Here is a 25,058-nt window from a genome sequence, read left to right as displayed (position 1 = left end):
ATTTTGGATTATTTTTTATCAATGCCAGTTTTCAAAGACAGTGCTTTATCAGAAAATCCAACCTTCCTTCTCTTTGTATATAACCTATCAGAAGATATAAAATTATTTTTTCTTGTGTACATTGATTAAAACACTTTTTGTGCAGGATAGTGAGTTATTATTTCTAAACTGTACCATAGAACAGAAGCTGATGGTCAAGAGTTTCATGACATCTTCACTTTTTAACAGCAGAGAATGGAGTAAAAGTGTTGATAAGATTGTTCCCAGACCTCTACTTTCATCTCTAACTGTAACTGTTGTTAATGTAATTGCGGGTGTCTGATTTTTTTTTTTTTCCATTTTGGGGTTTTTTTTGGTGGTTTGGGGGTTTATTTGTTTTGTTTTATTTTTAAGTATTTGAGTCTGATGTAACTACTTAGTTTTTCCAAAAGCACAATTCATGCTGTGCTGAAAAACTGGCATCAAAGTCTTGCAGTATGTTGAAGTGTGTTTCTCTGGAATTCTTCTTCCAGAAACCAGAGATGCGGCTTCAGGCAATGAGGCCAAAACTTTATGCTTGTTCTGTGGTGATCAGACCTCGTTTGTAAAGATGCTTTTATTTTTTCAGATAGATACAAGTTGTTTCTGCCTGAATTAATGAACAGCTCTGATGTATAGATGTCTATTGGTGGTATTGAACATACAAATTAAATCTAGATGCAGTGTTTATCCTTTTAATTGAATTTGAACAATCGGTTGATTGTATTGAACAGTTGGTAAACCTGTTACTTAAAATGCCTTTTCTCTCTTTTTTACACCCTGAACAAGTCATAAATCAGGAATTTTTTCTCTTCCCTTTCTCCTGTCACCTCTGGAAGCTAAAGATTAAAACATGAATTAAGACTGTACGCTTCCTTTTCAGTATGAATTTTGATTCTATTTTTGTCTTGCTTTGGGTTAGAAGATTAGGTAGGCTAGAACTCGGAGATATGAAAATATTTTTTCCTAAAGGATGCAAGCAGAGTGAAGAATGAGAAAAACACATGCTCCCATCCAGTGTAGAGGTGAATTAATGTATTTTGTCTAATTTTCTTTTTTTCTCTCCCAGAAATATGTCTGCCAAAGATTTCTATTGTGTATTAGATTTGACTGTGTCTATGTTCAGGTAAATAGTGTTTGGTCATCCTACTGAAACTCCCATGGAAACTGTGTGATGGGAATCTTGTGGAGTTGAGGGAAGATATATGTGAGAGGGCTTTTGCTTCTTCGGATGGATAAATGAAACGGAAACTCTTGAGAAGACAAGAGAGCTAAATGGCTTGTGTTCCTGTTCTAGTGTTAACTTAGTAAAATATCTTGTTATAGTGTCTCTTGTTTCAGAGCACAGGGAATTCTTCTGGTTTTTTTTTTCTATGGAACTTGATAGCAGTCTGGTTTTGATTAGACAGGGAATACAGACAGTTAATAATAGATGGTATTTAGAGCAGAGAATTTACATACTTGCTAATGACGTCTGCAGTGTCACAGTGATCTTGCTGATGTCCGAGTGGTAAGGCAGTGTGAAACTTGATCTAGTTATTATGTGAAATGTCTATTCAGTTGAGGAGAAAAACCTGACTTTCTCTGTCCTTAACAGTGTTGGAGGGGTTTCTGTTCACTATTAACTCCAAAATTTCATTTGTGTTTTTAATAAAGACATTGCAACACAAATATATGAAACTATTCACAGGTCAGTAATCGTATTCCAAGAGAGAGATGTGGAATAGAACACAGTAAGCATTTCTGCAGTTAATTGGCTTGATATATAAAATTAGGTTCAGATTTTGAGGAAGTTGTAAACAATTGGGTTTTTTCTCTTTTGGTGCCATCTGACATCAGGATTCCAGCTGTGCCTATAGGTGTGTTTCATCCTAGAAGTGCCTAGGGAGACACGTGGTGTATGTGCAAGTTGCCCATCCATATGCATGTTTTACACAGTTAATGTGCAGCTGTGTAACTCTGCCTCCATTATGCTGTGTTTGATCTCATGAGAAGAGAATTAGCCTGTTCCTTGAACAACCTGAGGAGGTTAAATCTCAGTCAGGTTCATACCTATTCATATTGGCAAACTGACCTTCTCTGTCATGTAGGGTTTCACATCTCCACACCATCATTGATGCTTTCTGCTCTGTTTGGTGTAAAATCTGCTGGCTGTAGATTAATTCTACAAAAGACATACAAAGTTCTGCACTTCAGAATCAGCTGTTTTATTTCCTTCAGATTTCAGCCTCAAGTACAAGCTGTGTACTAAGTGTATGGAATGACACAAATACCAAATGGATACATTATGTCAGTCTAACATCTATTATAGCAGTTGTTAAGCAGCTTTCTGCCCCTTTGTGATAAAATAGCTGTAGCTCGTTTTCTGTCTATTATGATAGTTTGGGAGTCTTAGTGATAGTCAATATTTGGCTGTCCGTTCGCATGGAAAGAATGGTATGTGGTCTTGAAGTAGATTAAATCACAACATTATTTTGAGAAATTGTTTCTGGGAGATGTGTTATCTCACATAAACAGTGCTGTGTGCCACATAACACCAGAGCATGGCTGTAGAGCTACAGGAGGCATTTTGCTTCTGGGTGACCAGACTCTACAGACAACATCTTAATCCTCAATTTGAGCACTATTGCTAGTTTTTTTTCCATATGAAGACCGTTATAATCCTCTATGAAGAGGATCATAAGAGAGTTTACATTGGAAAGGTTTTTTCTTCAGTCCAGGTGTGAAGTAATTGAACTGTGCATAGTATGCATGCAAGCTCATCAGATAAAGCACTTTAAAATCTGATTACACGTGAAAAAAAGGTTTTGTTCAGACTGGTGTGGCATAGAAGAGATATCTTATAGAATGATGGGACATGTCTTCTGAAAGAAAACTTTAAGACTTTAGTCCTAGCAAAAGGTAGTTGGAGATGATTGCTTCTCTAGCATGTGATATAGGTCAAGGAAAGTAAATGCTTAGGAGGAGACCTGTGACCTGCAGCATGCTGAGCAATGTCCTTCCAAGCATCAGTACGTCATGTCTTACCCTACTGTAGTCATGGCATGTTGCTGGTATGCCTTCTGGATAGTGCCTAGGTAAATATCTTAATCCTGCTCCATCTTCTCCGCTTGAAAAATTCTGACGAAGTCTGTCATCTTTATTTAGGATCCTTAAATGTTTGGAGTCTTTCCCTTTGACTTTAAGTTTCTGTGAAAGTTACCCAGTCCTTTACCAGCATAGACTCATGTAAGAGAGTAAGAATAGTTAAATGACATTATCTCTTAGCATTAGGACTGTTCACACTACTTTGATTACTTTGTCAAATCCTGTTAGTTTGCCAACAGCTACCCAATAAATCCAACAGAAGCAAAAGATACAGAATATCATTGTATTTGTGATGAATATTTTCTCATGGGTTGTACTAAGCATGATTGTGGACATTGTGGGAGAAATTATTTCCCAACTACTTTGGTTGATCCTTTGCAGTAATATAGGAGCCTAACTGCTATTGCAAAATTAGTCCTTTTTGTATAACACAAGTGAAACTGGACCAACAGGGCTTCTAAGGTAACTTGGTGGTCTAATATGTACGCTCCATCCAGAGAAGGAAAGTTGCACCAATGCTGAGTCACATTAAACCCTTCAGAAATATGCTTTGACTTCAGTTTTGCAAACAATTGAAGATGTAGCTAACATCTCTGATTATTCAATAGGTCTTTTTTCCTCCTACGTAGCTAATCTGCAATTTGTGGACTGGGGGACTGGTTTGTCTCAACTCATTGTGTCTTCTGAACATCTAGAGCAGTTATCGGGTGGACCAAGTAGTGTGGGTGTCCTGAGGAAGCTTTGTAGAAAGATTTGTGTGGTTGCAGGGAATTGAAGACAGCAACCACCATATAGTTCTGAAATTTTGGTCTCTCCTGTGTATGCCTGAGGTGTGTTTGTGTCTGATTCAGTGCTGGGGTTGTCAAAGACAGCAGTTGCTCCTTGAGGTTTGCTTTCCAAACTGTGGCTTAGTAGCACTTCTCTCTCACATTGTTTTTGTTCAGTACTTCTTACTCAAACTATATTTGAAGGGAACAGAGGAAAACTTGCCATTTTATAATGTATCCAATTTTTTTTTCTCTTGAAAAATTCCCATTAATGTGGTACAGTATAACTTTCAGAGGAAATCTGAATTTTTCAGGTTCTGGTAAAGGTTAATGCCAAACAAGAAAGTTCAGAGAATTTTATGCAATACAAGGAACTTGACATACATCTGCCATGAAGTTTTGTTTTCCCAGAAACCATTCTGATCAGAAGAGGTGAAGTTCCTCTGACTTTTAAAATTTATTGATGAATAATGTGTTTTTGAACTATATTAGAATGGAACTTAGTCCACTGCCTTGGTTTATGTATTTCATAGTACTCGCCCTTGAACAGAACTAAAGTTTATTTTAACTAGCTTAGGTACAATGTGTGATCCCACTGTAAGTGCAGGACTTGGCTTTGAAAATACTCCCTATGACAACTGTACTGTATTTGGAAACTAGAGACAACTTCTTTTCTTTTAGCTATTATTTCAATAGGCTTATTGGTAGTACCAATTATATGAGATTTTTTGGTTTTTCATTTCATGGTCCCAATGTCACAACGTTCTTCTGCTTTGCTCTTGACATTTGCAAAGTTCTTTCATGTGCAAACAGGTGAGAATCACTGTTTTTAAAGTGCTCTTAATCTAATCTTTATTGTTGTTCCTGACTTTTATGCTCTTTTTACAAAGCATTTATGAGTACAGACTCACTCATGAGAATGTGAGGAGTGCTTTAATTTACCTGTGATTTCATGGAGGGAAGGGAAGGAAAAGTAAGATTCTTCTGATTCTTCGAAAACACCTACTAGTAGCTTAGCTGCTGTGTGGAGCTATAATTATCAGAAATATTAGGACAAATCCATCTGTAGTTTTTCGTTATGTTAAGGAGGCATAAGGATAAAGGGTGAAGGATAGATATGGTGAAACTGTATCAGCTAGTAGGAGTACACCCTATTGCTACTGTCAGTGTCATGAGTTACATGGGTGAGTCTCCTAGGCAGTGCAGAAGGCATCCTGGAGAGGTGAACAGACTGGCGCAAGTTAGCTCAGCGTTCCCACACACAGCTGTCAGGATTATTGGGATGTCAGAGCTCTCTGCCATCTGAAAGCAGCTAGGTGGAATGGGTTCAGACACTAGAGAGTCAGGAGTAGTAGAGGTTAGTAGGGAAGACAAAAAGAATGGATGAAAGAAAGAGATTATGAATTTTAAGTAAAAAAAAAGCAGCAAAGCATCTAACCATGCTGACAGGTGTAAGTGAGCAGTAGAACCTGTGATATAGGTTTTTTTTAAGTATATTTGTACTATCGAGGCATGAGAGAGGCCTCCTTTATTGGTTGGTAATATTGCCGTGTGAGAATAGCAGGCTGACCAAGGCAGTGGTGGACACCAGTCAGGCTTCAGGCTCAAGCAACTAATCTTAAAAACAGTGCAGTGTTTTGTAGTCCCGTTCACTTGGGAGTTTACATGCTAAGCTGCTTTTTTTGAACCTGACAATTTTGCCTTACCCTGTTCCTCATCCCACTCATTTCTGGTATTTTCTGGCCACTCTTGAAGCCCAAGGATTTGGGTAATAGAAATATAGCAAGACTGTGAATAAGACATTTTCAGGATTTGCAGACTTTTGGAATACAAAATCTCCTATGTTTGCAGGGAGTACCTTGAGTTGGTGATCTGTTTGTCTGCTTAAAATCTCACACAGCATAAAGCTGCTTGTTTTAATCAGCTTGGGTTTCACTTGAATCTCATGAATTCCCTATTTAATCGTCATTTATATCAACTGAAAACAAAAGCTGATGATGTGTGGTCAAGACAGAGCTGATCCAAAAGTGAAGTTATGGAGAAATAATAGGGGTTTTTTTCCTTATTGGATTTGTATATAACTGAAAGGATTACAGCACTAATAAAGTGTGACTTAGGAAGTAGGAATTCAGTGCACCTGTGGTGGGGAGTGCTAAGGAAGACTTAGATATGGAAATAGCTGCTCTATGTAAATACAAGATGCCTTGAGAGTCCTGGCATTTGTCCTGAGACATAAGCTCTGGTTTAGCTGTGAGGGAGGATAACACCTCATTAGACCTCAGTTAAGGTGTTGTGAAGTGTATCTTCTGATCTTACTCATCAGTGTGTAATAAAAGCAAAAGATCTTTTTGTGCCCTTCCTCCCTTTAAAAGAGGATTAAATTAGTTTGAGAACCTCTGTTAGCAAAAGTCTTGTCTTAGTAAGAAAAAACCCTGTCCTAGTAAAGACAGTGTCACATGATAGCTGTGGTATTGCTGTAAAATTGCAGAAATTAAACATTATGATGGAAAGCTTCTGTAAATGGGGTCATTTAGGCGAGGCATTAAATTAGTGGGCAACAGGGCTTGGCCTTCCTTTTTAATCTTAAGAGCATCCTATAGTTTTTCTGAGGCTTCAGGTTCATTCAGGCAACTGCATGTATATATTTGTCATGTCATTTTAAAGTACCATTATTCTTCACACCTTATTACTAATAGCAGCTCTTTTTCTCTAAGTTTTCTGAGTTGTCATTGTGTTGGAAAGTTATGGAAAGGCAATCCAGGGCAAGGCTCTAATAGCACATTGCTTAGCCTTCAGAATCTGGGTCCGTAACACACATTTCTGAAGCAGTGGCATGTGCTGTGAAAAGAGTGCACTGTGGTAGCTACTTGTGTAAAATAAAATAAAAATGGTTTTTGTACTTGGAGAGAAACCTTTATTGTGAAAATTCTGCATGTGGACTCTCACAGAAGAGGGAAGTGAGAGGCAAAATAGGATCCATCTTCCTCTTGCAATTTTGAGCCACAAATAATCTGCTAAGCACCAAGTGCTGTCATGCAAGATGTTTTTCTCCTGGCTTGCCAATCAAATTAATTTCCATTAGTCATCCGAGTCTGAGCACTGAACATGCAATGCATTTTTTCCTAAACTAGACATTCTCTTCAGAACAGAAGCTAGAGCAACAAATTTTATGAGTGCTGAAATATCCGTGGCAGTATTTCAATTTTCCACTCTTCATTGCTGAAATTCCAGTACTGGAGCTCAGATGTATAGTACTGTCAAGTCAGTAGACAAAGACTTTTTCAGGATCTCAACAAAAATATATGTTACAATTCTGGTTTTTTAAGGTATGCTGTATTGTCAACATGCTACAGTGGCATTCAACATTACTATGAATCCTGTAATAAACACTTCAGTTTCTTTGGTTATCTATTTGTTTGTTTGTTTATTTATTCTTTATCCCTGCAGTTCAGATGGAGAAAATGGAACTGATGAAAAAAGAAAGGCTGGAAAATCACCCACTGTGTCACTGCAGACCCCTACCAGCGAAATGGAATATTTTGATGACCGGAAAAAAGTTGATGTTGCTAGGTAAAGTCAGAAGCACTGTCAGTTTTCTTCTAGTAAGATGATTAGAATGGCTGCAACCCACTTCAGAAGCTAGACTGAGTAGCAATATTTACCAGATATCCTAGTGGAAGGTTAGCTTGCACACTATGCAAGTGAATTGGAATCCAGGCACCTTCCTTGGTTGCTCTGTTAACCAGTGCAAGCAGTCACAATAGAATTTAGAGTCTGAGCTGGCTTAGTTTCCCTGTTCTAGGAAATAACATGCTGTGCTGTTTGGTCCTGCTGCTAGTCACATTCCTTTCATAATCAACTTGACAGGCAGTCAAACTGAGCTGCAGTTTTAGTCTTGGCTTGTTTCCAGAACACTTTCTTGCTGGAATATTGATTATCTATGGTAAAACTGTGACGTAAATTTGAATTTTGGACTCTGTGCCATATATTGCGTCAGACTTTTGTAATGTCCCCCCACAAAGACACTCATTCTTCTTTTGTTGGAGAACTGGAATGCATTTTAAATGCTTCTAAAAGAAGCTAAAATCTCATGTGCATTGTTTTGAACCTTTGCATCCCTTTCACTTTGTCAACAACAAAAGTCAGTGCAAAAGTCAAAGGTCAGCCTGACACTGTTGTTTTGGTCACAAGGTAAATATTTTTTAAAAGTCACTTAATTTCATTAAGCATCTTTGGGGAAAAGGTATATGAAGGAATACATGATTACTTCTTTTTTCCTGAAACATTGCAGTCTTACCTCTCATATGCTGTAATTAACTACTTTTGGTGAAGGCTAAACGTAAGATTTTTGTCAGGCTTACTGTTTGTTTCAGTTTGGCCTGCACTTTACATAAGCACACAAATACATGTTCTCACATATTTTAGAGTTTTCTTCTATGAGAGACCTCATAAGATATGCAGCCAGTTTCTCTGCTAAGTCAGTGTCTAAGTCAAATTGCTATACAATCTCTTTCCAGCTGTGCCTCCATAACACTCAGGGTTTCTCTTCCTCTCACTCATACCCTGCATTAGTGGAAACTTTTGTAGCACCTTTATTTCCCTACTGTATCTTTAGCACAACATATTTTTCAGGACATGAAAAATACTTCAGTATGAGTACTGTGATATGCTTTTTTCTTCTGCTGTTCAATTTTTATCTGAGGCTCTGAAAAAGAGCTACCTGGTTTATACAGTGTGTTAATATGCATTAATTCTGTGCCACATAGCTCTCAGACACTGTTCTCTTTCTGATTTATTAAACAGTTATCCCACTTCTCTGTTTGTTTTTCTGAAAAATGCAAAAAATCCATGCCTTTAATTCCTCCTTATAAATCAGGCAAGACTGATTTTCCTAACCATCCACAGAGAATTTGATCTGTGCCTGTTTTTTTTTCAAATTGTTTGAGGTTTTGGTTGGCGTTCCAGTATAAATGGTGGGAGCTATCCAAGTGCAGCTACCTACACAACTAGCACTCAGAATTCCATTTCATTCCTGTGGAGTTGCTTGTTGTCTTAATGATTTCATTACACTACACTACACATTTCATAGCCATCCTCTGACTTGTGCACCTGTTCTTTGTTGCACTTTTCAAATGAGCTCAAGCTTGTGTTACAAGTTCATAGCTTTCTGTACACTGCCTTCCACCTCAGCTTCTAAGTTTTATATCATTTTATCTTGCATTAGTAAGGAATGTGCTTGTTTAGTATTAGTATTTCACATGCTGCCCAGAAACAAGGTGAAGCTAAGCAAAGTGATAATTCATTAGCCATAAAAATGTTTTGAACTTTTTCTATTTCCTTACCAACTAGTCAGTTATTTAGAATACCCCTTCTAAATTCAAAGGAGACCTTCATCAGACTGTCATAATCAGCAGACTGACACAGTTTAAGAAAAGATACACTCCTCTTTATTTCTGCATAATTCTCAATGAATTAGTTATCTAAAGGATTAAGATGTTCCATGGAAGAGCACCTCCTGTTGGTAACTTACCAGGACCAATGAACTGAGACCAGGCTTACACCAAATGCTTTAAATCTTCAGGACCAAGAGCAGCACAGATAGTCCAGTCCTGACAATCAAGAGTGACTCCAAGATTGAAAGGAAAAAACGTGCCTCAAATCAGGTAAGGCAGAGATTCTACTTGCTTGCTTACATAGACTAAAAGTAAACACACAACTACCGTGACTGGACTTTTGTTTAGCAACACTGTAGGTCATGGTTGCATAAGGACACAGGTTCCTTTTTCATCACTGTATTAGAGTCTGAGTAAAGCACAATATAGAGTTAATAGCCACATAGAAAAAAACAAGGATTTCTTGGAAAATAAGTGGGTAGAATGGGAAGGTGTGTGGAGGACAGTAAGTAGAGCAGGTCACTTGATTGTCAGACTGTTTAATAGACTGTTTGTGGTTTTGTTGTGGGGCTTTTTGTTTTTCAGCTGAAGGCAAACGCACACTTTCATAAGCTGTTTCTAGATGTTCCCATTGATGAGCCACTGAAACAAAGTAAGTATTAATCCCCTTGTTGTTGTTGGCTGTGGATCCTAGATAATGTTGTTACCCAACAAATGTGGCCATATACAAGAGGAACTACTAAATTTTAAAAACTTTTAACTCCATTTGCTCAGAGCTACAGGGCCTTGAGCTGTGTGCAACAGGCATTGTATTGTAATCTTGGAAAACTTGAATCTCTTCATGTTTGGTATATTTGGAAATTGTAGCCCACTCTTCCATTCCAGGAGAGTAGCCTAATGCAGTATTTTTGGTACTGAATCCTCCTTAATAAAGTCAGAACTTGAGACAGCATTGGTAAAGTGATTAGCTTGAATTTATGCTGTTGGTGATGTTTTAATATTCAAAAACACTTGTAAGAAAAGCAATTTATAGGAAGGGAATTCTACACAGACAGGTGTAGCAAATGTTTCTTGAAACGAATGCAGAGAAGATGGTTCATGAGTGAGAAGTGGTTTGCTCAATGTCTATGAAGTAAAAGCAGCATTACTTTACATGTGTTACATCTCTGTTGGACATCTAGTTTAGACAATGGCCATAGAGCTTGAAGTTTTAAGATAAAACCTTTCATTAAACTCTTTACATTTAAGTAATACTGTTACCTAGAAGTTAGTAAAAAGTTCATGGAAAGCTAGATTGTATTCTCTCAGAAAAGATTTTTGACCTTTGGAGGCCAGTTGCATGTTACTATTCATTTTATTCATTTCAGTTATTGTCCTTCAAATACTTTGAGTCTAAACTTAGGCCTGTGACATCTTCTGAGCCTGTCAGTATTAGTTAAACTTACTGAAAATTTCAAGATTTAGCAACATTAATCCAAAGATACAAACCTAAACATATCACAGCTTTGTAAAAAGAACAAAACAGAAGCCAAATTTGGTTGGCTTGGATTGCAGTTGTGTTCAAGATTATAGAATATCTATTTGTTTCAGGCTTTACCTGTGCTCTGCAGAAAGAAATTCTGTACCAAGGAAAGTTATTCCTTTCTGAAAACTGGATTTGCTTCCATTCCAAGGTTTTTGGTAAAGACACTAAGGTTAGTAAAATATTTGTGTATAGAACAGTAATGCTATTCTTAACAATTTGTTCTTTACCAGAAGTTCAAATTATTGTGCAAGGCTAGAATAGTAATATTTCCAAGTTTTATTGAAAACAATCGCTATTTATAAGTGTTGTTTGAAATGCAGTCTAGAACTGAGCACTATTATTATTAGAGATTGAATCTCTTTTTTAAGGACTTCATGTATGAAAGAAACAGATGAAAGGAAAGGATCTGAACAGCTGCAGTGAGGGTATTGTCAAACCCCTGTAACATAAATGGCAAAAGTGTTTCTCTTGGGGTAAGTACTTCAAAGAGGAGGAGAAAGGAGCAAGAGGAATGGAGGCTGAAAGGTATTAAGGGCTCCAAGACAATAGTTGGGGCACTGGAGAGAAGGATCAAGCATCTTTAAGGCAGTTAAAGAGTAAGAACTAAAACTGGCTTCTAACTTGAGTAGCAAAGCTCTCCGAAGGATTCTTCTAGCAGACCTGTTTTGCATAAACAGAGAGCAGGATAAGAACAAGTTGGCAAGCTTTTTACTTGTGAACCCAGTATGCAGATCAGAAATGAGATGTGAATTGTTGGGAAGATCATAAATCAGTCTTTCTTGGTGATCCATGTAAAGCTTAGTGCCCCTGTGGTGAATGATATGCATACAGAAAAAACAAAGACTTGGATCTGTTGATATGGAGCTTTTAGATTGTGCTTTGTTTACACAAACTGCTTTGATTTTGACTTCTTCTGAGGAACCAAATTAATTTGCTTCAAGGATTTCTTTCACTTCTCCCTTTCAGGTGCATCCTTGAACAAAGCTCCTGATTAGATCCAGTGAAATGAATGCTGAAATCAGTTTAGGGGGGTTGAGATTATCTCATTTCTCTGCAGTCAACTATTTTGATGGAATACTGTTGTTAGAGGGCTTTTTATGAAGTGTAATAGGTTTAAAGAATGCTTGGAATTACTGACACACATTAGCTGTCCATGGCGACCTTGTGGGTTATTGTGTTTCACCACTTGGCCCAGGACTATTGTTGATTTCTAGTTAATGGATTCTACTAGTCGTAGACAGTACATTGATGTGGATGGTGTATATGTTGGTGAAAGCTGTGTAACACAAAGGAAAAAACAACTGGTTGAATCCTGTCATTCAGTATTAGTAACAGCTATCTTGCCAATTTGTTAAAATTTAAGTCGCTGTACTGGCAATCTTCTGATTACCATGGACAAATGTTCCACTTCAAACTGTAGAACCGCTTTCTAATGTCAACTAAACTAAATGTATACAAGAATATGGTAGAACTTAACTGAGTAGAAGAACCTGGGAAAAAGGGTGCAAGATGATGATGATGTAGTACTAGGAAATTATCTTTGTCAACAGGGTTTGAAATTCAGGGATATATACATATTTATGTATATGCTGAAAAGTGAAAACATTTTACAAGATAGGGTAGAATAAATACTGTAAATGTGATTATAGCAATATTGCAAATGACTCAGTTCTGGATCTTATTTTCAGTAAACATTGTGGGGAAAATTAAGACTAAAAAGGGATAGTCCTTATCATTTATTTACAGCTTTGTTTAGCTTTTAGGAATACCATCAAGAAAAAAGCTGGAAAATCTCAGATACAATGAAGAATTATGTTGTGGGAGGGGAAGGAAGAAATCAAGCTGGACAGGAAGAGGAACATTCTTAGTTCACTTTAAAAGTTTCCAAGACGCAGAGCTTCTATTGCTTAAGACTTGTAAAACAATTTAAGCTTAGAGCTAAACTGTTTTATTGTGAGAAACAGGAGATCTACATATTCCACTTAATTATTGACAAGAATTCTACCTGCAGGTTTGGTGGTTTTTTTACTGAAAGCTTTCATTACAAGGAGCAGCTGTGCAATTCAGGAGTTTTGTGTATGCAGTAAAGACACTGTGTATATTCAAAAGTAAAAGATTGCTTCTGCAGGACTGAACAGGCATTGAAAGGCACTTCCAGGTAGCTCTAATTTGGCTATATATGTTGACCTTGAGTCTTCCTCGGATTTGGGCATTGTTTTTCTTTTTTAAATTACTTTCTATGTTGCCTGCAGGTAAAGCTTTTATTCTGAAATAATTATTGTTCCAGATAAAAGTAGCTGTTATCAGTGATTCCACCCTTTCAATCTAATGCTGTGGGAACAGTGCAATAAGCGAGTGCTGAATGGACATGTTAGTTTTGATTACAGTAATGTTATCCATCAAAACTACACACAGTGGAATGCTGTTAACATCTCTGATTTAAAGTTTATTAAGGTGAATTGTGAACTGAACCTACTAGAAAAAATGTAAAGTGCTTTCTTGTAGCTTGTAGCAGGATTTCTGTTCAAACTGTATTTGGCAGTCTTGCAACCACACGGCAAAGATTTTTTTTTTAACCTGGTACAATTTTTCAGCCATGATTTCATGTTACTGTTCTGAACAGAAGATAACAAACAACTGCACAGAGTAACTTAATCCTCTTCCAATGACATGTTTTAATTCAGTGCTGTGATTGCTAACTGAACAATTTATGGACACTTTCAACCTTGCTTCCAAATTTCTCAGGTAGCTCTGAGAGCCTGTGCCAAAGGTATTTTTAGCAGGATCTATTTCTTAATCGTGGATGTTATTATCCATGATTATTATATATATATATATATATATGTCCAGGATTATTATATTTGCCTAACTCAGTGTATCTCTAGGCTTTTCAATTCACTGTCTCCAACCAGATTCTTTTACATTTGTAAGTTGGGATTTACAGGAAGAGCTTATGCAGAATATCTGAAGTGACATAGTCTGAAACTTGGCAGACATTGAGCTAATGGCGTTGGATGTAAACACAAAGCAGGAAGGAAAACTGAGAACTTTTCAATGTAAATGTAGACTTGTGTGTCTCCTTGCCACACACGGGAATCAGTTGAAGTAAGCAGGTGTGTCAGTATTGGGTCTTCCAGCCTTGCTAAGGGACGAGCTGTTTACTCACCTGCTTGTTGCAGATCTGTAAATGGTGAGCAGACTTTAATGTTCATTATTCAACAAGCTTGTCTTGTCTGATATGTTCTGAAATATTTGATTTCTAGACAAAGAAGCATAGTTTTAAGATTGATTAGTTTTGCTGATCTGCAGTGCACTAAGCCTTGGGAGAGCCAGAAGGGATCAGGAAAGGAAGACACAAAAGCCTAGATTAGCATTTTATAAAAGCAGAAGTAAAAGTAGTTAGGTATGGTTTCATGTGAAAAAAGAGTAATCAGAAATGCAGTGGAGACATCTTTAAATTGTGAGTGTTGAAAGTCTGGCTTATACCAGTAGCTGGGCTGGCCCCTCAGGAGAGAGCGGGGTGCAGATTTGTATGCAAGTGTTGGGATTCAATGTTACATTGATCTTGTTTCAGATTAGTATACCTGTGCTGTCCGTGACACTTCTGAAGAAAACCAAAACTGCCCTTCTTGTGCCAAATGCTCTGATCATAGCAACAGTGACAGATAGGGTAAGTACTGGTAGAGGACAATGGTATTTCAGTGAGAAAATAAAAACCAGAAGTTGTTTGCCGCCTGCTCTCTGTAATCTTTCATTTCGTTTTCCAAGAATTCATAGCACCAGAAGAACTGAAGAAGCTGAGTCAGGAGGTGCATGCACAGAACATTACTTGCTTTGTTGGCAGCTCTGTCATTGTTCTTCCATTTGCTTTTGTCTCTTACCTAACCAGTCATACCTTAGACATGCAAAAAACTGTTGCTTTCAGTGATATTCAGGAATTGTAATTGTATCAGTCAGTAGGAAATGTGGTTATCCTATGAGCAGTTTCAGAAACAATGCATTATGATTGCACAAATATTTTGTGGGGCAGGAGACGGTACATAAAAGCAAGTTTGGGGTTTTGTTTGTTTGGAGTTTTTTTAAGGGGTAGGTAAAACACGAAAAAAAAGCATGAAAAGTGATTTTAAGAGAAAGAATAGATGTGGATTATGCTCTTATTCCTACAGCAGAACATGCTAACCTTTATGTGCCTGTTCTGTGTTCACGTGATAAAACTCAAGTCATAGGCTTAGAAGGACTGGTTTTTTCTGCTGTACTAAACTTCTTGAAAATTTTGATCAGAAAAATCACCTGTCAAGTTTTATTTAGATAAAGGAGGACTGTATGTTTTTTGCAAACAGTCATGGAACTTTTGTTTTGCAGTACATGTTTGTATCACTACTCTCCAGAGATACCACCTACAAGCTATTAAAATCTATCTGTAGACATCTTGACGTAAGTACTAGTGGCAGTGAAGATGGTATGTAGCTTTGTGTTCATTATTAGTGCTATCTTGCTGTGAAATACGAGGTACTTTCTTCTTGTGTTCCTCATTAACAGTGCTGCTTTCTTTCAGGATGCAAGCATGGGCAACAGTCCAAATCCCTCTTCTGCAGAAAGCAGCTTCAGGGCTGATCGCCCTAGAACTCTGCCCCTGGTAAATGGCTCAGATGTTTGTTCTTTTGTAGTAAGGCATCTTTCATTGCAAGTACTATTTATAATGCCTGAAGAAAGGAAACTGAAGGAAATCATGACATCTGTTTCTAAAATTTCTATGAGTCCTTAACTCTAGAGAACAGTTGGAATAATTAGCATAATTATCTGGGGACATGCAGTTTATATACATGTGTATGCTTTGGATTTATTCAAGGTCTGTATTTCTTCGTATCTCTGTTTAGCAGTCAGATTTCACTGTACTGACGTAAAGTCTGCCATGAACAGTTTTTGAAGTGTTTCTAGTAGCAAACCTTCCTCTGTAAAACACTTCACTCATCTGAAAGAGCTGTGAAGCCATGTGTGATGATCAGAGTCCAAGTCTATTAGTGCTTGTCCTGGACTTTACAATTTGTCTAACTTAACAGTCTTTCTTATAGACAAGGCAGGAGATAAAACTTGAATTCTGGTGATATTATGGAGTTTATTTTTTAATCTCAACATCTTGATATCAGAGACTGTTCCTGGTTAAATAGTTCTAAAGCTTTGATCTTTGGTTGAGATTCTAGAGGAAATTAGATTGTTTAGATCTAGAACAGGGCTGAGCCTGTTTGTTCTCTCTATCAGGATTTTAATGAAGATTATTCTGATCTGGATGGAATAGTGCAGCAGCGAAGACAAGAGATGGAAGAGTCCAGCAGCACAGGCTCACAGACGCCAGAGCTGGAATGCTTCCAAGGTGAGTAGGATCATGGAGCCCAAAGAGGAGAATGGACTAGTTCTCCGTTTTGCTTCTGTATCCCCTTCTGATGTGGAATCTGGATTCTCCATTGTCCTGGAGAATTATGTGGATTTTGAGGTCTTCCTCAAGGCCCCAATACCTACATTTCTGATACTATAGCCCTCTGCAATCCAGACTCGGGCAATGACTTGGTCATCAGCAGATCTGAATTGTTGCTAGTGCTTCCAGTTGCTTAGCCAGACGAGCCGAGATAGAATGTAGATGCGGTTCATGCTTTAAAACACAAAAGAAAAACTAACAATCAAAACCCATTCTAAAGTAGTTCAAGTCACAGTGTAACTTCTGATCTATACGAGCAATAGTTTGTACCTTGGTGGCTTTTAGTCATCAAGGTTATTTTTGATATGTGTTTTTGTGGAGTTTTTAAGCACTCATTTTATTCTTTGCTGCGATTAAGATACCTGAAGATCCTGCCCAAAGTTGGTCTTTTTTTACCACATTCTTTTAAATCTTTTGTCTCAAGCTCTTCACCTGACTATCAGCCATTCTGATTGAAACTCACTTCATAACTCATACTTCATAACCTCATGAGTACAGCAATACTTGTTTTGTGTATCTCATGCTGAATGTTATTATAAGAACCTAGAGTATTCTCTTGTACAATTAATATATATTAAGATATTAATGAGTTGTTAGGTTGTTAGTTTTCTGGGTTCCATCTTGACTATAATTTGTATAAGAAACTGTTGAAAGATACTTCATTTTTTTTATAGCAGTTTTCTGTCTTTTTTTTTATTATTAACTCTCCTTTTTGCTCTGTGTATTTTGCTCAGCAGGATGATTCGGAGTTATTTGCTTTCATTGGTATATGATATTTACTGTGCATCTGTCTTTAATTGTGTGGTGTTCTTTATTAAATTGTGGTGTCATCACATCCCATAGAAGTGCTTCTGAATAATGTTTTAACTTGCTGATGGCTAGTAGCTACTTCAAACCATTCCATTTTATTTTTCCACAAATGAAAACCAATATCCAGGCAAAGAACCATCCTAGGAAAAGGAATTGAAAGCAGGGGTGAAAGGTAGCACCTCTGTCACTCATGATTGTTTCTTGTGCATCATTAGAGCAAGTCCAAGATAAGCCAGTACAGCATTTCTGTCCCATTTCTTTGAAGATGCCACTGGCATTTTTAAAGACAGTCAGAAAGGGAGTTGTGATATCCTTTTTAAAATAACAATGCACTATTCCCATTTGATGTTGCTATTAAAGTAATTTGGAATCATTACTCTAGCAAATTCAGGCCTTTCGAAAGATTACTTTTGTGAACGTAATCTTCTGCCTGGAAATTCAGTAGTAGCTTTCAACATTTTCATGGGTTGCCATCTTCTAAAAAATCTGGAATATAAATGCAGCATACATAATCTTCTTTGATTCCAGGTGCTTATTTTTATTTTCTGTTGATGTGGAATTAGTATGTAAACTGTTTCAAGGATACTAAGCCAACTGCTGGGGTTTTTTTTACCCAAAGGTACAGAAATGCAGCTTTTAAAATACTCCTCTTCCTGTATTTCTTGACCAACATAAGCTATCAACAACTTTATTTGACTTCATGTTTTACCTTTATTAAAAATCTTTCTTTTGACAGACTATCACGTTGTTGAAACAGAGACTCACTTGAAAGTTTCCAAGCCTGAGGCCAAGTCTGTTCGTTCAGATGCACATGGTAAACGTGGGCCTGATGGAAAAGCCCGAAACAGTCCTCGAAATGGTAAGCAATCAAGGACAGATCTTCAGCTGGAATAACTTGGGATAAGTTTGCATAAATTGTCAGTTCACATAATATGGAAGATCTCTTTTCTTTTTTCTCCCCCTGTTTGCATTATCTATTGCATTCTTCAAAACACTGTTTATATTCTGCTCTGGTCAAAGTAAGACTTGGTTCTTTACCTTGCAGGCCATTCTGAAGCCTTCAGGTTCCTCCACAAAGTGAAGTCCCAGAAGCTCTTATCTCTGAACCATGTACTTGTATTTTATGCAATTCTGTAAGTTAGCAATAACAAGATTGCCAAAAACTAGGGGTTTCTTATGTTTACATGATTGATACAATGTAAGCATGATTGATATAATCTAAGCTTTCCTTGGAAAAAAGGAAATTACTGGGAATTGTGGCCTTTACACCTTCCAGAAATGTGTATATACAGTCATACATATATATGTATATACATATATCTATATAAGAGTGCTGGAACAGGCTTATACTTAACTGGTCATTTACTTTTGATTCAGAAAATATTAGAAGTGTTTAAGTACTTCCAGAGGTTCCTTTTGCATGTCACTCAGCAAACACATACTCAGGTCTGAGATTTTCATAACTGTCTGAATGCCATTGATGATATTCTTGAAATGTTTCTAAGAACAATACCTTTATTACTGAACATGTACAAGTAACAATTTAAATGGCTTTTAACAATAAATTTATCAGGTACTGCTAAAGTTTCCTCCACTGATATACTTTATTTTTCTCTCTTACAGTGTTTGTATTTTAATACTTTCTACTTTCTACATGAGATATAAAATCAGTGTCCTGGAGGAACGCCTTATGTCCATGACAGCCTTTGATTCACATATTAAGGAGTAAGATAAACTCTGGAAAGATATTGGGGATATAAAATCTTTTTCCAGAGCAGTGAGTTCATGAAAAAGATGTAACTTCTGTCTTCAATCTTAGTGTAATTTGATTAGTATATTAGAAACATACTAATCAACTCTTTGAGCTAATACATCTGAATTGCTTGTATAAAGTGTTGTACTGTCTATATACCATTTAGAAACCGATATCCTGTCTTTCTGAAATAAAAACCCCAGACCACAGAACCAAACCAAAACAAAATCCAAACACACCAAGGGACAGCTGTCTGTGTATTTGAAGAGGGAACAGGGAAAGGGACCATAGTTACATAAATAATTCCTTTCTGTAGCTAGTGTGATGGCAATCGTCTGCCCCTGCAGTTAGTTTTTTTCTTTGTTAGGATTTTTTTTTGTCTCCATGTAGCATAGATAGAAAATATGCAAACATTAAATGGAGAGGCAGTGCAGAGGTAGGTGTATTTTCCACAGTAGTTTACCTCTATAAGTAGTATTGGCTCTCTGCTCTTGCCTTAGGTCAGAAGGAAGTTAAACTGGATACTGCTGAGAATACTGATCAGTTTGTTGAGCATTCAATTCTGCATTAACTCTTCTCCCCTTCTTATAACAGATTTTTGCCCGAGCTGCTCTGAACAATATGGCTTCAAAAGTTATTTGTAAGCTCAGTGCAAAACCTGCAGCCACATGCAACATGAGTGGAAATGCTGACAGCTGGAGAAGCACTACATGAAAAAGAGAGGGGGGAAAATAAAATTCAGGACAGAGCTGACTCAGGCATGCTGGAACTGTTTGCAAAGTGGTTCAAATTTAGCAAGCTCTTACATAAGTGTGCTTTTAAATTCAGCTTTCTTTGATTACCCATCCATGACAAAACAGGTCACTCTGACATTGCACTTGTGGTCATATCAAACAATGACTATACTGTTTGTGCTCCAGCTGGTCTCAGCTGTCATCTGTGGAAAGCAGTAGGACTCGTATGCATGCGTCAGAAGACAGTCAGGTTCTTCATAAAAAAAGAGATAGGAAGGAAATGGTGCTCTATCTATGCAGCCTTGCATTTATATTTTTACTATTTTATAATGCAAGAAGTAGAGTAGATCTACCTCACATAGTAGGCAATGTCAAAAGCCCTTTTCTCACTTTTGGCATATTTTTATTAGCAGGATACCATGTCCCTCTTCAGAAACATGAACACAAGAAAGTCCTGTTTCTGTTGCTCTGATCTCAAACAGTACAACATACAGGAAGGAAGATCTAATGTGCACTTCGGCAGTGTCAGGGACTTGGGCTTTCTGATTTCCTCCAAGTCACAGGATGTGGAACTTACGGAACTTTTCAGGGGAAAGAACTATAAAATGTTCCATCCAAACTTCTGGAGAAGGAGATCATGTAAAAAAAAATGTAGTCAAGAAGTGACCTAGCACTTTTTTTCTGTAAACAAGTACAATTTGCAGTTTTGCCATTCTGTTGCCATCTACATGTGTACATGTAGTTCTGTTTGCCTCTTTTTTTTGAGTCTGTCACACTTACTTTGTCATTCTATTTGACAGACATCAAGTGCACCAAGATGTGGGATCTCACCTGCAAATTAATGCTGATGCACTTTGTGATGAGTTAACTGCTAATCTGAGAAAATTGGAAAAGGTAACATAATGATATAATGCAAATGCTGATTTACCAATCAGGTTCTTGCTGCATTTTTATCATCTTTTATCTTGAAACGTGTTGAGTTACCCGCAGATTCGTTGCCAAAAGGTGGCATGTAGTGGTATGGGAACAGTGATAGTGGCATGTATTCCTAGACAAAGGACTAGTTTTTGGACTATAAATTAAACTTAGTATAAACATTGGTATGTGTAAAAGCTTTGCCTGGAGCTCATGCTTATAACCAGGAAAAGTGTCCCTGAGGCAGACATTTCAGGGGTGATTTTATGTAGTAATATGTAGTGGTCTCAACTTCTTTTTTTTCTTTTTTTTTAATCCATCAGGGCTAAGAATTTTGAACTTCACCTTTATTGGTATTTGATGATTTTTTCTGTTTTGGGCTTTTGTTGGAGTTTTTGGTTAAGAAAATGGTGCTTGCTTACATATGTAGTCAGCTTCTTCAGAGAAAGTTACTGGAATATGCCTGTTTTACTGCAGTAACAGAAATGCTGCTGCACCAGTTGTGCAATTCCCTATACCTCACCCTTGCTTTTACCATTCTCTAATTGGAAGGCTAAATTTATATGGTGATTTAATTTAGTGACCTAAATTGGAAACCTATGTGAAACGAGTGGGTGTGCAGACCTTATGTCCTTCTTTGGTGTTTTTCCACTTTCTAAAACACTTTACCAGAGGCTCCACCACTCTCTTGGCTGGGGCTCGGCTGTGCCCTGCATGGTCCACTGCATACTGCTGGAATGGCTGTGTCCAGCACAGGGCAGCCCCTGATCCTGGCCCGCAGCTGCTGCCCCTGCAGACCTCACCCCACCTGCCCCCAAACCTTGACAAATGCACCCACAAATACAAATGGGTGAAATGCTCTGTGTTGGATACACATACACAGGCAAGCATGGCAAAAGCACTAGTGGAACAAACCCAAAAGTTACTTGAATTCCTATGTGCTTGAGTCACATGGGATGTTTTTGCCTCTGTTTCTAAAACAGAGTCTGTGCCAAGGTCTTTCAACCTTTTTTCCCCCAAGCATGAAGCTAAGACTATATAATATCACTGTTTATATGCATGGCATAGGTTTTAGAAATACTGCCAAAAAAGGGTTTCTTCCCCCACATCTTCACTCTCTTGGTTACAGAAATCTAGAGTAATGCTGGCTTAACCCCTCTATATTTTCTGGATAATAACTGTGAATACAAGGGGAAAATGCTTACCAGATGGTTACCAGATGCAGTCTTCAGCCAAATTAGGTAATTTAAGAGGTTATTGCTTTCTGGCTGTCTGGGACAGGCTGGCAAGATGGTTCATAGGAGACCTCATTTCAGTGGGAAGCCAGCCAGCCAGCCCTTTGCAGCAAGGCTAGCACTGTCCCACTCCCTTATACAGTCTCTGCTTGGAGACAGTAATAGACAGCTGGATAGTTAGATCATTCAGCTGTTCCCAGAGGAGTGACCTTCTATCCTGAATTAGAGTCTTAAGCAGTATGCTTTTTTTTGTTTAGTGTCTTGCTTTCTTTGTTTAGTGTCTACAGGACTGGAGCCTTATGGACTTAGCTTTATCTGCCAAATATTCAGGGCAATGAAGTGCTCTGCATACAAGCTAAATCAGAATTGCCTGTAGCTGCATATTGCCACATCCTGTTCTAATCTAGATGAGCAGTGGTTGGAAATCTAATAGCTTTTTGTTCTCTGAGCGAAGTTACTGCAGTTGCTTAACAATTTCATATTCCCTAGTGAAAAGTCCTGGTAACTGGCTGCAGCAGCAAAGGTAGCCTATATGTTCTAGCATAACTTGTCATGTCTCCCCTTACTTTCCTTGTGACCACAGCACTATAAACTGGAGCACTGAGATTATCTAGACTAAAACCTAAAAAGTACTCTGCAGTTAAAAAATGGTTAATGCACAAATATGTTGCAATGACTTTTTCAGTGTGACCTTGTGATTTTTACAAGTTCTCTTTCATATTTGGAGCCAAGGAACTACCACTGTTGAGAAAAATTCTGCTAATTTGGCTTTTAATTGTATTTAGCAACTTGTTAAAATGCACCGTGTCTATCAACGGATAAAGCATTAAATTGTGGGAGGGAAAATGTGGCCTAATATTGCTCGTTCCCTTACACTAATACTAATATTACTTGTTCCCTTACAAGCTAAAAGGAAATTCCGTGTTAAATGTGTTAAATGACTCTCATAAAATTACGTACTTCTTGCTGTCTCCCTTTCCTCAAAATGCCCTTCTTGAGAAAGGTTTGCATCTGGGATAGAAATCATGAGGCAGGACTAAAAAGTGGTATCCTTGAACAGGAAATACAATTGCTCCTCAAATTAAATTGTGAAAGTAGCTGTTAGTAACTGCCGGCGAGTTACTAAGATACTGATATATTGAGAACATATGTGTCTGGGGATGTGACCCACTCTATTCCTTCCTCTCTGTTTTTAATGACAAGGAGATGAAAAGTGGATAAATAGGCTGAGTAAAAATAGATCTGTTCAAATTATTCTCAAGGCTGCAACTGGCTGACATTACTTTCATTGTAACTTAAGGAAGATAGCCCACAATCAGTTCACTAAATCTGCTAAATAGGACACGTCTGCTAATGATTACAAGACCATATTTCACTGTGCACACATCATGGCTGAAGCTCTTACAAAACTATTTGAATTATCCATTTAGCCACAGAGCTGTGACTTGGGAGTTTGAGGCTTTTACTGGCTTTGGATGAAGATGAAAATAATGCAGTTTCTTGTCCCATTGCTTTTAGCTCTGCTTTTTATTTTTGTCTTATTTTCTCATGACTAAGGGAGGAGACAATCTATAGGAGAAAATTTCAGGGGATATTCATGAAATGAAACTTAGATGCCCTGCTAGTTGATTGTCTAGGTGCTCCATTTGATGTACTTATATTGCACTCATTATAAGGGAAGCATTTAACAGGAATACCATTAGTATGAAAAGGGGTGACAGAATTAACATGCACAGAGTATATTGAAGAGTATATTTTGATTTTGTTTTTTATTTAAAATGCAGTGTAAGTCTTCTTGCTTCCCAACTCTTTCCGTCTCTTTTTCTAAGATACAGAACAACTTACAAAAACTACTTGAAGATGGTGAATGAAACATCAATGTTCTTGGACTGCTTCAGACCTCATTCTTCTTTCTTGACAAACCGTTCCAAAGGAGCTCTGCTGGCCAGAGTTCAAGCTTCTTTATTTTCGGTCCAAGCCAAGCTTAAACTACTGTAAAGCCCATGTCATCATGCAGAAAAGTCAGTTGATTCTTCAGAATGTATCTATGTATTTTGAAAACATACATGGTTTGATCTATATGTATCTATGTTTTAAAAATGTGGGGATTTTTCTTTCTCTATTGTGTGTGAATTAATGGATTTTATAGCTTGCTTGATTTTAGAGTTGCTTACACCAGTGCAAAGCTGGTGCATATCCTTTTACCTCAACATTTACTTTATGCCTATTGTCATACAAATATAAATGTGAAGAATGTCAGTCATGATTCATGTACTGAAGTGTTGTGGGAATGAGCAAGTATCTCTTTTAGCTATGATTATGGATTGGTGCTGTGCTCTTCATTTTTACTTATTTCTCTGCACCCTGACATCCCAAAGATCAGAAAGCAGACACCTCTGTGTCTGGGTATGCAAAGTCATGAATGTTTGAGGCCTGCTCAGTTCTCCAGTGCTGTAAAAAGGCTCAATTCCACTTTCTGTGACACTGTATCACCACTGAGGGTAAGATCAGTTTCTGCTGGGCATTCCGGTTCCATTGAAGTCAGGCCTGAAATCTGTACAGACTTGCCAATTTACAGTCAAGTTGCTTATGAATTGCAATATGGGTGTGACACACCTGCACAACTTAGAAAAACCGGTCATTTTCTGTCCACTCAAATGGTCTCTGTCATTCATCAGTGTGAAGGTCCTCAATCAGTTTTACTTGGAGTTGTGTGGGGTTTTGGTTAGCTGAGCAAGTGCAACTTGCAGTCCAGTAAATCGAAATCTAGTCTTGGTATGTGACTCCAGGGACTGGATATTTCAACATAATGAAGCTGGCAAATGAATTGTGCAGCAACACAAACAATCAGTAGAGTGAATGAAGAAGTGGACGCCTGCTTTATTATATCACATACTGGTTTTTTCCCAGAGTGCCTAAGATGGGGATTTTTAGCTTTCTGATTCACCAAGCAGGCTCATTAGTTTTTAAAAAGCAATATTTAGGATAATAACTACTATCTGTGAAGTAACAGTATTGTTTATAATATGCTATGCATTTTATAACCATTTCTGTGAAATGTACCTACTTTGTTTAAATAAACTTTTTTAAAACAAGTGACTTGATGCTATAATTTGGATGAACCCAAGTCCATCCGTCAGTTTTGGTTAAATGTGATACTCATGAGGCTTATACCTCACAGCACAAAGTTTGTGCAAAACTCAGCATCCAACACAAGGGGTTAGGAACTGCATCCTGCTCCAGTCTTTCCTCTGACTCCATAGTTTATGACTTCCTTCTGGATCTCCATGACAACAGCAAGAGCAAACTTGGCCCCCAGAGTTTTGAGGACATGTTAATAGTTTTCTC

The 25,058-nt window shown here is 37.6% G+C and overlaps 1 protein-coding gene across 8 annotated transcripts in view; it reads left to right on the top strand.

Annotated features, from left to right (window-relative positions):
• The window catches only part of GRAMD2B (GRAM domain containing 2B), a gene marked incomplete at its 5' end in the record, with an annotated part of 41,859 nt that extends 17,089 nt beyond the window's left edge, over positions 1-24,770 (top strand). For 2 of the 8 annotated variants that reach the window (XM_083883879.1, XM_083883881.1), the window contains 13 exons: positions 7,320-7,442; positions 9,454-9,535; positions 9,851-9,917; positions 10,856-10,959; positions 14,365-14,460; positions 15,153-15,224; positions 15,346-15,426; positions 16,050-16,161; positions 17,810-17,932; positions 18,119-18,206; positions 18,697-18,798; positions 20,361-20,454; positions 23,540-24,770. In XM_083883879.1, coding sequence (XP_083740005.1) covers positions 7,320-7,442; positions 9,454-9,535; positions 9,851-9,917; positions 10,856-10,959; positions 14,365-14,460; positions 15,153-15,224; positions 15,346-15,426; positions 16,050-16,161; positions 17,810-17,932; positions 18,119-18,206; positions 18,697-18,798; positions 20,361-20,454; positions 23,540-23,581 — 1,186 coding nt within the window. In that variant the 3' untranslated portion in view covers positions 23,582-24,770. The remainder of the gene's footprint in view (positions 1-7,319; positions 7,443-9,453; positions 9,536-9,850; positions 9,918-10,855; positions 10,960-14,364; positions 14,461-15,152; positions 15,225-15,345; positions 15,427-16,049; positions 16,162-17,809; positions 17,933-18,118; positions 18,207-18,696; positions 18,799-20,360; positions 20,455-23,539) is intronic. The other 6 variants (XM_083883880.1, XM_083883884.1, XM_083883883.1 and 3 more) reach the window with 6 other exon arrangements.
• Positions 24,771-25,058: the final 288 nt, after the last annotated feature.

This window comes from Zosterops lateralis, assembly GCF_965231275.1.
Source record: "Zosterops lateralis genome assembly, chromosome: Z".
Classification (NCBI taxonomy): Eukaryota; Metazoa; Chordata; class Aves; order Passeriformes; family Zosteropidae; genus Zosterops; species Zosterops lateralis.
Note: the sequence above shows the minus strand (reverse complement) of the source record. Positions and strands in the feature narration are given on the sequence as shown.